The sequence below is a fragment of the Neopsephotus bourkii genome, unplaced genomic scaffold (assembly GCF_033783945.1).
Source record: "Neopsephotus bourkii isolate Nb327-2 ecotype Australia unplaced genomic scaffold, CSIRO-AGI_Nbou_v1 NB_1767, whole genome shotgun sequence".
Classification (NCBI taxonomy): Eukaryota; Metazoa; Chordata; class Aves; order Psittaciformes; family Psittacidae; genus Neopsephotus; species Neopsephotus bourkii.
In genome coordinates, this window is record NW_026902241.1 from 12,467,331 (window position 1) to 12,480,219 (window position 12,889).

Sequence of the window (12,889 nt, forward strand, 5' to 3'; positions counted from 1 at the left end):
GAAGGCCATAAAACATCAGCTGCAATACAACTGTTCCAGTGTGAAAATGGTAAGCCTAACGATTTCTTTCAGTACCACCCATTGTAATATAAACAATACTCAGACCATCTAGATAATTTAAATTAAGATCAAAGTGTAACCACTTTAAATGCATCAACAATTTTACCTTGGCATTCCTGTCAGCTTGTTTGTACTGACTGAAATAGCTCCAGCACAGTTGTGCTAACAGTGTCATCAAGTGTCTGAAAAACTTTAGCTAGTCAGCTGTAAAAACTGGCATTAATTGGCCTAGTTCTCTTCACTTGCAACAGCTGCTCAGCGTAGAGGAACACATCAGCAGAGGAACACTTATACAATTTATCTGCTAATGGGTTATTATAAAAATTTAGAGTCTATTTTCACATTAAGATTTTGTATATTTCTAAATTAAGGTATATTTCTACCTACAAAGGTGCGATTTGAGAAGAGGCTACAGCAAGACAAGCAAAAGCTTATCTTTGAAGTCCTGACACTGAAGCCATCTGTGGCCTTGGGCAAGTGTATCAGATTATCGGTTTCAGATTCCTCATCCCTGAAAATGGGTTGATAACACTTATCTCACATGCTCTTTGCATGTGAAAGCATTTGTAATGCTTTCTGAAGACTGAAACCACTCTCAAAGTATAAACATAGAACATTTTTAATTGTATCTCAAAGGAGATGCAGACAAGTAACTCTTCATAAAAAAATCTAAAATTTGGTATTCCAGTTTAGAAACTGTACTTACTTCAAGTCTTTGAACAATTTCTCTGATGTCTTCAGTACAATTATCTGCTGCAGACAGAAGAATACATTCTCCTCTTTCATAAAATACTTTGATGCTCATTAATCCAGAAGTCCATCCAATGACATCTCTGCAGGAGCAGTTAAACACAACATTTTTTGATTCCTTTTCAATCAACATGATAAATTCATTGGAGATTCCAAGAAGACATTCAATGTCAGCAGACTGGCCAAAATCTCGTGCAATCACATTCCACATAATTGCTCCAACACTGAATAGATGTGCGTCTTTCCTTGGTTTGACTTTTTCCTTTTTTTTTGCCCCTAAAGTAATAAAGCTAAACTTTGCTGAAGTATCCACTGTAGCTGTGGTAACAAAATTTTCTGCCAGATCTTTCAAGTATTCTTGACGTGTCCTTGTGGCCATGGCTCGGAATTTTTCTGACTTATGTGCCGCATTTTCAGCATTAATAACTTTGGCTAAAAGGAAGTCCCTAAAGACGGCAGATTTGGGGAAAGTTACTCCTTTGGGAATGGGTGGACCAAATGGAGGTACATCTTTTGATCGTGAAACACCAACACTGGAAATAGAAAGGAAAAAAAAATAAATCAATGGCTAATTCCTAACAAAAGGTCAGATGACAAGCAGAACTGTGACCTGGGCAGCCCACTTACACAGTTCAGTTTAGCTTTGACATGTCAATTTTCAGATATTTTAAACACATCAAAGAAAACTGATTGGGTTGTCTGTTTTAAATTGTTTTTTTTCTTTTAAAGATATAAAAGACATTACAGATGTATCTTTGTAACATAAAAACTATCAGGGATGACTTCTTAGGGTGTCACTGTCTGCTTTCTTTAATGGAATAAATATAAAAATGCTTTGTGAAATATAAATGAAAGAAGCTTTTTTAAGACATTTTTAATGTAAGTGTTGTTATTCAGTTGCATGATCTTAAAACTAGAGAAATATGTAAATAAAACCAGAATTTATTTTAATCCTCAGACATTTTGCTGTAACGAAGCCTGAAGACAAAGTATTGGTCAAACGTGTCTAGAATGGGAGCATTCTGCACCTAAGTTGTGTACTCTATGTTAATAAAGTTCCAAAATACTTGTAATCGTTGATATATGCAGTTCACAGAAAGATGCAAAATAGGAGTATTTTCTCACTGAAAATTGATCCCTACATAATGTATTTCAACTGAAAAACAATTTCAAAATACTGTGCAAACTACATACAGCTACTACAAGTTTGACTGAAATGCAGTTACTTTTGGGATGACAGACAGACATAATTTAATAATAAGACTGTAACTTATGAAATGTCATATATTATTAAACACAAAAGAGAAACTGAAACAAAATCAAATTGTAAAAGATAGCTTAAGTTCTAAAAGACATCCCTAAAAGAGATGAGAATATGACCTGACCTCATGATGTACTTTACTTTCATTCTAAACAATGAACAAGTAACGTGTATACATACTAAACCTACACCATTATGCTTCAAGTCTTTATCATTATTTGCACAATTCCCAGTCAGTTCAGAACTATGCTTCCACCTGGTTACCTTGCTGGAATTCATGATGCAGTAATTTAAATGGGAGAGTTGAGAGTATCTGAAATTTGAGATGTACTTATACTCCCCAAAAGTCCTCATTCTTATACTTAGAGGCCATGACTCATCCTGCAGTCATACCGTCATACTCAGGGATTTATACAAGTTAATAGCCTTCTGAAATACTTCATTTTAAATCACTTTCTTTGAAAAAGGAAATGTGTAATAAAAATTGTAAATTAATTTATATTGCTATGTCTGCAAATCTTACTTTTACTAACTTGTTATTTCACAATTTTGTGCCCATAAATCAGCAACACAGAGTTCTGCACATACCCTTTCCAGTCTACAGACTGCCCCATAACCTTAGATATGTGCAAGGGAGTCATCAAAGAAAATGTAGCAGAAATTTTAAAACTGTATACATAATATTGCTAGGAAATACAAAATTGACGAGGCAGTTCCATTATAGTCTTAAAACCGAACTTAAATAGTTATAAGGCTCTACTCACCTATAGCACACATTTTCAGTGCAAGGATTATGCACTTTGACTATGACAAATACATGTTGAAAGTGGGAACGAATATTTTTTGGAGTAAAAGGAAGTGCTCCTGGCTCTTGGAAGACAATGGTAACTATGTCATTTCCTATATGTCTTTTCCTTAGCAGCTAGACAAGAAACATGCATTGAAAAATTAGTTATAAAAAAAAATAAATTGCAGTTTCTTCATTTTAGAAAACCAAACCAAACACACACACAAAAAAAACCCTACCACCAAAATAAATGAAGCTTAATTTTTCAGCTTAATCAATCATATTCTGAATAGCTACAGATAACATTGAAATGCACTGCAAAAAGGGAAAGGAAATTGGGCTAATTTCACAAAAATACTAGAGCTCTGTTGCATCCCCACATTAGTTCTGCATAGTTTCTGCTCATTTCCCTTTTATCCAATGAGAAAAATATGTTTCCCTTACTACAATGCATCACTTTAGTAATAAAAAAAATGTTACATCACTTGACATTTCTTACTATTCAGAGAACTGTCTCAGTTCCCTCTTTACAGTGTTAAGATCTACTTCTATATGAAAAATATAATTCTGCTTTTATTTCTCAATAAACCTTCCTTTTCCATGTTGCATTTTTATTAAAAATTGTCCTTCAACATTATTTTTTTTTTTTTTTAAACCCAGATTATAATGGATACTCATCACGTATTTTAACAGCTGCATACTCGAAAAACAGATCTGAGACTCATGGAGAAACAATACCTATTAGAAACTCATTAATTAAAAACTTATTCTTGTAATTGATAACTTTTATCACCAAAATATACTGAAGGAATAATTTAAAGTACTAAATAATTGTTACAGGCTAAAAATTAATAACCACTATAAAACATGTCCAGCAATAAGGGACCACTTCTCCCTCTCCACCCCAGAAACTCCGAGCAAATCAACACAGTAAAATTATGTTCACTCTCCTCACAGAAGTATGTATCTCTAATTTTTACACCTTTTTTCTTAAATACCTTTGCTTACAAGACATCCATGTATATTACCAGATGGAAAAAAAGTGTTTTAGGATGTGATACATTCAAATATCCACCCAAAGAACTTGCATAGTCAACCAATAGCATACAGACACTTAAAGCTTTACCTTAGCTCATGTGTAACTAAAAGGGACACAAGAATAAATTTATTTGAAAACTTTATGACAGAACAAATTTCTCTATCAAGCTGATTTTACAGAGCAGTCTTTGTAATAAAGGAGTATTTGTTCATATTTTTTCAGTTCCGTTACAACTTAGTATTTCAGATACCAATAAAAAAAGCAAAGTTACACATGCTAAAGCCTAAGAATCATGAGTGTGTTTCATTATATGTCCTAAAATAACACAAAGGATGGTACTCTAAAAGTAGTAAGAAGGGCCAAAGCCACAATTTTAAAGTAGTCAGTATATCTGTATTATTCTAAACACAATCAACATCCCAAATGCAGATTAAGAAATAAGACTTCTAATGTAACTTTAAAAGATATAAGAACAGAGAATAATACTTGGTATAAATCATGTGGCTCAGTCAATTTTCCATATCTTTAAGACTATAATCAAAATAACTGGCTATTTGACCAATTTAAGGGACACAGCCTGTTGGGTACAAATTACGATGTGGAACTGTGTGTCAGGTGTACTTCAATTTGCTGAGCTACTCAACCATACAATGAAATCATAGTAGTGAAGCACAAGTTCATGTTTAGAGGTTGTTATTATCTCATAGGTTGGAATTTACACCACAATTAATTTTATAAGAAACCTTCCAATTATGAGGTACAAGGTGATTCATTTCTGTCTTTGTTACGTAACTAACTGCCCAATTACTCTTTCTTGCCATAGTGGCTCATGCCTATGCATTTGCACAGAGCAAAACTGTAAAAATTAGAAAGCAATATCCCATTTAAAGTTAGATTTATTTCTCAAGACAATCACTATTTCCAAGATTATTTTCTGCTTTTGTATTCCTCCTATGAGGCTCTGCTTGCCACCATAGGTTGCTTAAGCAAGAATAGCAGACATTTAATAAGAGATACAGTTTAGAAATGTTTGAAATTTTACTAGTAAAAATAGGCTTTTCAAAATTATGGCAGCTTCCATATCCTACTCATAAAACATTTTTCAGGAGCTTAAACCTCTAAGACGCACAAAAAAGTAGGAAATTATAAGTCAGGTCATCATTTTCAAGAACCTTACCAAGCTTGTGGAGATCTGAGTGACTTCTTCAACATTTTAAAATAAAATCATTGCAACACTGTTATAAATAACTGTCATGCATAAGTGGTCAGTGAACTTCAACACAATGTAAAGGCAAAGCAGTTGTGGCTCAGTGCAGAGTATCATAATGCAAAGAACTTTAAAAGGGAAAAGTCTGGAACATGGAAAGAAGTGCTCTGGATAGGATAAAGGAATAGGAAAAGAATAATGCATTGAATGGAAAAGGAGGGAACACACTTCCCTTGGAAATGTGAGGTAAGGATAGCATACTGAAAATGAAAAAGGAATTGAAGGAAACTGGAACTAAGCGGAAGAGATTTATAAGAGACCCCTCTCTACTTTCTACTCTGTAACCTGTATTTTCCCCTCAGCTTTTACCTCCTAGGGTTTTGGTCTTTTTTTTTTTTTTCCAGGTTCTCAGTTTCCCCTTCCTCTCCCATTTTGAGGTCTGCTCAGATTTGGGTTGTTGGTTTTTTTTTTTTTGTTTGATTGTGTTTTTTGGGGGGGTTGTGTTTTTTCTTCTTTTTTTTTCCTTTTAATCTGCCTTTCTAACATTCTAACATATTTTAAGGAGCCTCATGCCAATGCAGAGCACAACAGGAACTCTCGACAGGGTACACAGATTACAGAGGATTACTTACAGTAATGAGATGTCAAATACTTTGACATCATTTTAGTATCAGCCTAAATTAGCATGGCAGAATTTGAAATTGAACCCAAACAAGTAGAGTAAGCAGCCAAAAGGAAATCAGTGAAGATTTATGTAAAAATATAAGACACACAAAGGGGAGTCTGGTAAGTAAAATATGTTAGAAAAGCAGAATCTGTTGGATTAAAAATATTTATGCCAAATAATAGTCACTACATTAATTTTGAGATTTTAACTACTCAATTCTTAATTTCCAGATATGCATCTCTGAAGAAAAGTACTGTCATAAAACAGTGTATTTACAGGTTATGCACAGCCATAAAAATCTACTCGCTTCTGTGGAATTTCAATAGCCTATTCAAATTGTGAAACAACATGGAATTCTTGTTGAAGTAGCAGTGAAATTCGTAAGTGAAATAGCAGAATATTCTTCATTCAAATAAATGATGAAATATTAAGAGTCACATGAGAAAATATTCAAACTTTAAATTTTAAAGTATATTTCTAAAATAAGTGGTTTGAAAAGTTTTATTTTTCTTTTAGTGGCTACGTTTTTAGCCACTACCAAAACGGGAAACAAATAGCAAAAGATATTTCACCAGATCTGGTTAAACTGAGATTGGTATAACCATGTCTTGTTATCCCAGCCACTTTAACAGTAGCTTAAATTCAACAAGTTTAATTACTGCATATCTGATTTATTTTTAATTTTTCATCAAAGCAGGTGAAAACTGATTATTTGAACCGATTTGGACTGACCAGGTCCGACCACGTGTACACAAGCAGAGTGCAAATGCGTGAATGGGAAATTTGCAAGGGAATGATTCGGAAAGGGACATTGCAAAGGTAAAGTTTAAACGGGAAAGCCTTGAACTATGATTTTAAGAAAAGGCCAGTAAAGGAAAAGGAACTGGCCACACCAGGGCTGGTAGTCTCTTCTGTCCTTTGGAAGGAGCAGCTGACTTTAAAATTCCCAGCCTATGTTGCAGCCAAAGTGAAAATTACCTTGCTCTTTGGATCTCCTGCTGGCTCTAAAACTAGAGGGATGTCCTGATCAGGGACCAAGCAGGGCGTAGTTATGTCCTGGAAGAAGCAACAAACAATTCTGGTGTGGCCTATTCTTGGCTCACAGGTACTTGGAAGATAAGCAATGCTCAGCGCTTGCTCACTGAAGGCTTTAGCTGTAGATGATGAAGAGTGACTCTATACCTTGGCCCAGTAACTACCAAACAAGGGGTATGGGCATAGGATGTAATAATCTCATCATGAAGTACATTCACAATATGCTAGAAAAAATAACTACTAAATGTGGGTCTTCATTGTTAACATAACCTAAAAGGAAAATTACCATGGTCCTTAACTTCCCCTTCCTTGGGTATGTCGAGTTAGTAAGCCAGACCCTGAAGAAACAAAATTCATATTCCACAGCACCTGTAAGACTCTCTCTTGAACACAATGAATTAAACTGCATTTGTGGTCTTCAGCATCTAAAATGTCTCAAGGAAAAGGACCTAATCAATTTTTTGTCTTAGCTTTTAAGAAGTAACACTGTTGTTATATTTCACTCTTTAGTAGCTATTTTGGAGCTAAACTGTAATAGAAAAAGTTACACCATGATTATTGATCCCTTTTGCACATTAAGGCTGGCTAAATTCTGATCATTTGGGTGTGCTTGTCATGTTTCCTTAAGACAGTGTCCATGCTGTGGAAATACTGCTAGATCCCAGCACCTTAAAAAAATAATGTGGTGGGTCTTCAGTCGGCATACTACTTGAACTTGGAAAACTGCCACATTATTTTGATCAAAGGAAATCATGAATAACGTGGTGATTCTACTAAATACTGAACCTGTTACAGTGACAATGAAGACAGCTTACTCAAACACTGTGGAAAGGACTGCTTGTTGCTGGGGAAAACCATGGAGTTAAAATAGGGGGATTTTGCTGTACACAAGAATCAGCACCTAACTATAAAGAAAGACACTTTGGGAAATGATGATACTGAAAGGAAGGCACAGGAAGAAATGAAAGGACAGTAGTAGGGGGGTGGTTGAGAAACACAGCAGTGAAGCTGACAAAGAGCAAACAATTATGAAAATTAGTGGATCATGGCAAGGGGACATTCTCTTCTCACAAACAACAGAAAGTCACGAAAGACAACGACAAAAGTAATAAACGCCCAGTAAGGCCATATTTACTGTCAGTGCCTGTGATTAGCTATGAAAATATTTTTTCCTTTTAAGACAAGCTCATTCAGTGTATTATACCTTCTTAATAGTGTACAGTTTTCCCTAATTACATGTGCTTTCCAGTCAAAGATTGTTATGATTGATTACAGACAGAACAACTCCTAATATGTTTACTAAATTAATCCTGTATTGTAATAAGGTATAAGTGAAAGTTTAGAGAAGTGGAACCATCTCTAATCAGTGATGATAAGCAGACACCTTGATTGCTAGTTATTGGCACAGCTGAGTGTGTGCTGCAGCTGAATTTTGTCTGCTGAAAGCCACACATTTTAAGGCATAATCTAAACATTCATATTATTCATAAGGTGAAGAATTTATGGCTTTTGATTCCTAATTTAGTTTCTAAATCCTAAGTGTAATGAAGTAAAATTTGCTGTTGTCTTAACTATTCAATTGAAACAGTTCTTCAAACAGAACATTATGCACTATTTAAAATACATAAATACATTATATACTTTCTTCCGTTTCAATTTTGATTCATGCTTTCTCAAGAATTTTAATATTTTCTTTTATCTTTTTCTGGCTGCTTTGAAATATCTCTGTCCATAAGACCGATTGACAAGGCAGACATCAAAGATACAACTCACATATGGTTTAACAATCAGTAACCACCTTTTGTAAGCTGTTCAGTAAGAAAGTGAGATAGAATCTTTATTTTACGACAACTCTCCAAAATGACTGAAATCTTTGTATCTTTCATAGCAATGACAGAATATTCTAAAACTCAATAAATCCAATACTTCTTTCTGCAGACGCAGAAAAATGCAGATTAGTAGCTCAGAAAGTTACAAACTATTATCAGTGTGACCTATGAGCAATTCTGCTTTAAGTGTTAATGTTGGCATATTACACCAAATGTGCTTGTACTTCTCAATCCAGTTGCAAGAAATATTTAAGTCAGTCAAGACATAGTAACCTTACTGGTGCACCCAACACTTTGGATGCTGCACTGCTTTTTAGCCATCCTTAATGCTTTAAAGGTATCCTGAATTATTACCTAAAACAAAGGGAATTCACCAGAAATAAGTACACTACATTTTGTGCCTTTCCAAGCAGAAACCTTGAAGGACACAGTTAAGCATTTATTACTAAGCTGACACATTAATAAACATTTCGAGATCTGTAACATAAGGATTAAGTGGAACAATTAAAAAAAATCTTATTACATGCATAGTTTAACCATAAGACTATTTTCAAACTTAATTCTATTCGGTGTTTAAAACACACATGATGTAAATCTAGTCTAAACTGAAAACAACTCATTCACCACAAGCAGAACTACTTTTTAATAGTATCATGAAATGGGGGAGATGATAGGATAAGTATCTTAATTATAAAGTATAAAAATCCTAAGATTCCTAATGCCTTCTTTTTCAAGGGAAAAAAAAAATACAACTGAGTCATACTTACTACAAAGCAACTCTGTTTTAAATCAGTATTACTTAAAAACAAACAAACAAAAAAAGGCAAACCAAAAAAGTAAAAAAAAAAACAACCCAAACCAGACCATAAAAACCTCAAACCCAAACCCCTCAGTGTCAAACATTTACAATGTAAAATTACAATGAAAAGTTTAAAAAACCATACCTGTTGCCTGTTACTGGGCATGTATGGAAGCATTGTTGATACATGAAACATTAATTCATAATCTTTATAGGTAGTATAGAGGGAATGAGTTCCTGTTGAATCAGCTGAAAATGAATTTAATTGCAGTAAGGTCAGTAAAACAAAACATTCATAGTACTTTCTAGGACACCACTCTTTGCATACTATGATTTAAATCTATTAATGCAATTCAAAACTTTTTTCAGTAGAACAAAACTGGTTTGGAACATCTAAAGAGCTATCAATTCTTTAGTTTCATATTATGAAATAGAAGGGTACTGCAAGAAACTGCACAAGGAGTTTGCTGTCTATGAGGCCTAAATGATCAAACTTAGAATTTATTAGCATTTCATGAGAAAAAGAAGAGACTGCTAGCTATTTTAGTTTTACATAATACATATTTTCCTTTTTTAGAACACTAATCCATACTTTACTGAAAATAAACTGACAATGCTACTTCAAATCTGACATTAAAACACATACTGCAGAACAGAAATGTTAAAAACATACATACATTGTAGTACAATGTCAAATGATTTTATCGGGACTTTCCAGATCTCTTAAAATTATTAACATAGAATTATAAAATATTTTGGGTCGGAAGGGGCCTTAAAGATCATCCAGTTTCAACCCCCTGCAATGGCCAGGAACACCTTCCACAAGGCCAGGTTGCTCAAAGCCCTGTCCAGCCTGGTCTTGAACACTTCCAGGCATGGGGCATCAACCACTTATTTGGACAACCTGTGCCAGTGTCTTCACAAGAGGTGCTCCAGCCCTTTCTTTTATTTTCTTTCTTTTTTTTTTTCTTGAGAGGTTTGTTTGGTTTTTTTTGTTTTTATGTCTTCTATTTGGAGGTGTATCAATAGAGTTAGCATTTTAGAATCTTTACAGCAAATTAAATGAGTTTTAATCTGCAGTCAAATCCATCATTCAGAATGTGATCTGAATCCATACATATTCACCTTCTTTAATATGTATGGATTATCTAAGTAAGCACAATCAACTTTAAAGCAGGAGGTTGGGAACACCCTAATGAATCAAAACGGTCAATTCTTCACTTTTTCCACGTTCACTCATTTTTTAATATAATTTTATATTATCAACACCAATAACCATTTTCCAGCATTCACCTGCATACACTGTTTAAGGTTTTGGGGTCTGGTTTTGTTTTCAAGAGTAACTGTATTCCAAAAAGGAATTGACTGGCCATGCTACTTCTCCAGCTAAAAAGTATAGAAACATACAACTAAGTATAAAACAGCAACCATACTGTATTTGCAGTTCTAGATCTGAAAACATTTGTGTGTGTGTATAATTTTGAACACATTCACATTACAACTGGCTTCATCAGTTATGTCTGCACAATAATAAAATTCATTTCATTTCTTAATATTGATGTAATACATGTTACAGTTACATTAAAAATAGGGAGCATAATTTCCACTGAAGTTTCTTAATTAAATGTTGCTTTGAAAAGCAAACATTACCACACTCCTCTTAAAATCTGCTGAAAAATATAATTGCATTATAACCTTTTCATGGCATTTGAGAAAGATAAAGTTTTGAAGAGATAGGAGGAGAAAACAAATTATATTGCAGAACACATGTATCTGCCTAAGCTACACAGATCTCAGCAACCCTACTGCCTGAATTGTTTTTCAATTAGTTATTAAATAAAGTTAATTTAGCTTGAACAGATACTGCACACAACATTCCTTTAAAAATGTACTAAAGAAGGGCAGCATAGAGTTCGTAGTTAATATATTCCATATGTTCTTCACGTTTGCAGCAGGTCTGGCTTGGACGGAGTTAATTTCCTTCAAAGCAGCCCATTTGGTGCTTCGCTTTCTAGATGTGATCAAACCAGTGTGGCTAACACACAAACGTTTCAGCAATCAATGGTGGCTGCACAGCACCAGAGATTTCTCTTTCCCTGGTGCGTATGCTAAGAGAGGGCAAGAGTTTGGGAGTGGACACAGCTAGGACAGCTTACTCAAATCGCCCAGATATATTCCGTACCATATAACATCATGTCCTGCAGTCAAACTGGAGTGGGCACAGTTTTCCTGTGGTAGCTGTTGCTCAGAGACTGGCTGGAAGTCAGTCTATTGATGAGAGCTAGAAAGTGATTGTCTTTGCATCAAATGTCTTTGTGAGGGTGGGTTTTGTTGCCTGGCTGGTTGTTGTATTGGTGGGTTGTTTTTGGTGGGTTTGTTTTGTCTGGGGGGTGTGTGCATGTTTGGTTTTATTCCTTTCTTTCCTTCATTTACTGAACTGTTTTAATCTCAACTCACAAGTTTTTCTTGCTTTTGCCCTTCTGATTTTCTCCCCTATTCTGTTGTGGGTTGAGTGAGAAAGCAAGTAATGGGTGCTTTCCAGACAGACAAGTCAACTGGCAACAACATTCTACATCTTACAGTTCGTAAAAAATGGACCAATTAATCCCTTATCAAAATATTAAATAAACAGATCAAAAAGAACTTTTTAAAGAAAAAAAACCAAAACACAAGCTACTCAAACACTTGGGAATATAAAAACTTTATAAATGTGAACACTACAAAAAGTGAGCAAGAAACATTATGCCTATCAAAAATGGAGCTACTAGGGATGAAATTGTTACACTATTCTGAACCTGGAGGCAGTCTGATCAATGTGTTATCCAATTATAAATGTGACATGCTATACTACCTGTGACATGCTATTAAAAAAAACCCAAGTATGACAAAAATATTATAATTATTTTTCATTTAATATCAAACTGAAGACTCTATCTTAGTGAACTCTCTTAATTCCTCTCTCTGTGTTACAAACTAAGCCAACATATCGTAACAGGTCAAATTCATTAATGACACACAGGCGTAGTAAAACATTAAAATGATGTTATCGAATGATATGTACACAATGCCAATCAGCAATGTACATTCATAGTGAAGCATGGAAAATGTAGAAACTGAATTTGCTTGGCAGACCAGCATATATTTTCAGATGCAAAAATTACTAGGTGATACTGGGACATACTCTGATTGGGGAAAAAAAGCAAAACCAAAAAAACACCTTACTCCTTTGAATTTTTCATCCCTATTTATCAATTCATCCCAGAAGTCTGACATCCACAGTGCACTAATAAGTATTTCTACAGATTAATTTGAAAAATGAGTTATTTTTCTGAACTGAAATAGGATGCAATCGTCTCTATCATGCCTGAATTATTAAAGTGAAAAAAGAATGGATATAAGCAAAGCAGTAATAATAAAAATAAATGTGGTGCTTACACAGGTTGACAGGGCTACAG

General features: G+C 34.3%; 1 protein-coding gene across 5 annotated transcripts in view; it reads right to left on the reverse strand.

The window, feature by feature from the left end:
- SIPA1L2 (signal induced proliferation associated 1 like 2) overlaps positions 1–12,889 on the reverse strand; it is a 146,796-nt gene that overhangs the window by 54,436 nt on the left and 79,471 nt on the right. For all 5 annotated transcript variants that reach the window (XM_061378816.1, XM_061378819.1, XM_061378817.1 and 2 more), the window contains exons 7-9: positions 9,580–9,683; positions 2,836–2,993; positions 767–1,343 (exon numbers count right to left, since the gene is read on the reverse strand). In XM_061378816.1, coding sequence (XP_061234800.1) covers positions 767–1,343; positions 2,836–2,993; positions 9,580–9,683 — 839 coding nt within the window. The remainder of the gene's footprint in view (positions 1–766; positions 1,344–2,835; positions 2,994–9,579; positions 9,684–12,889) is intronic.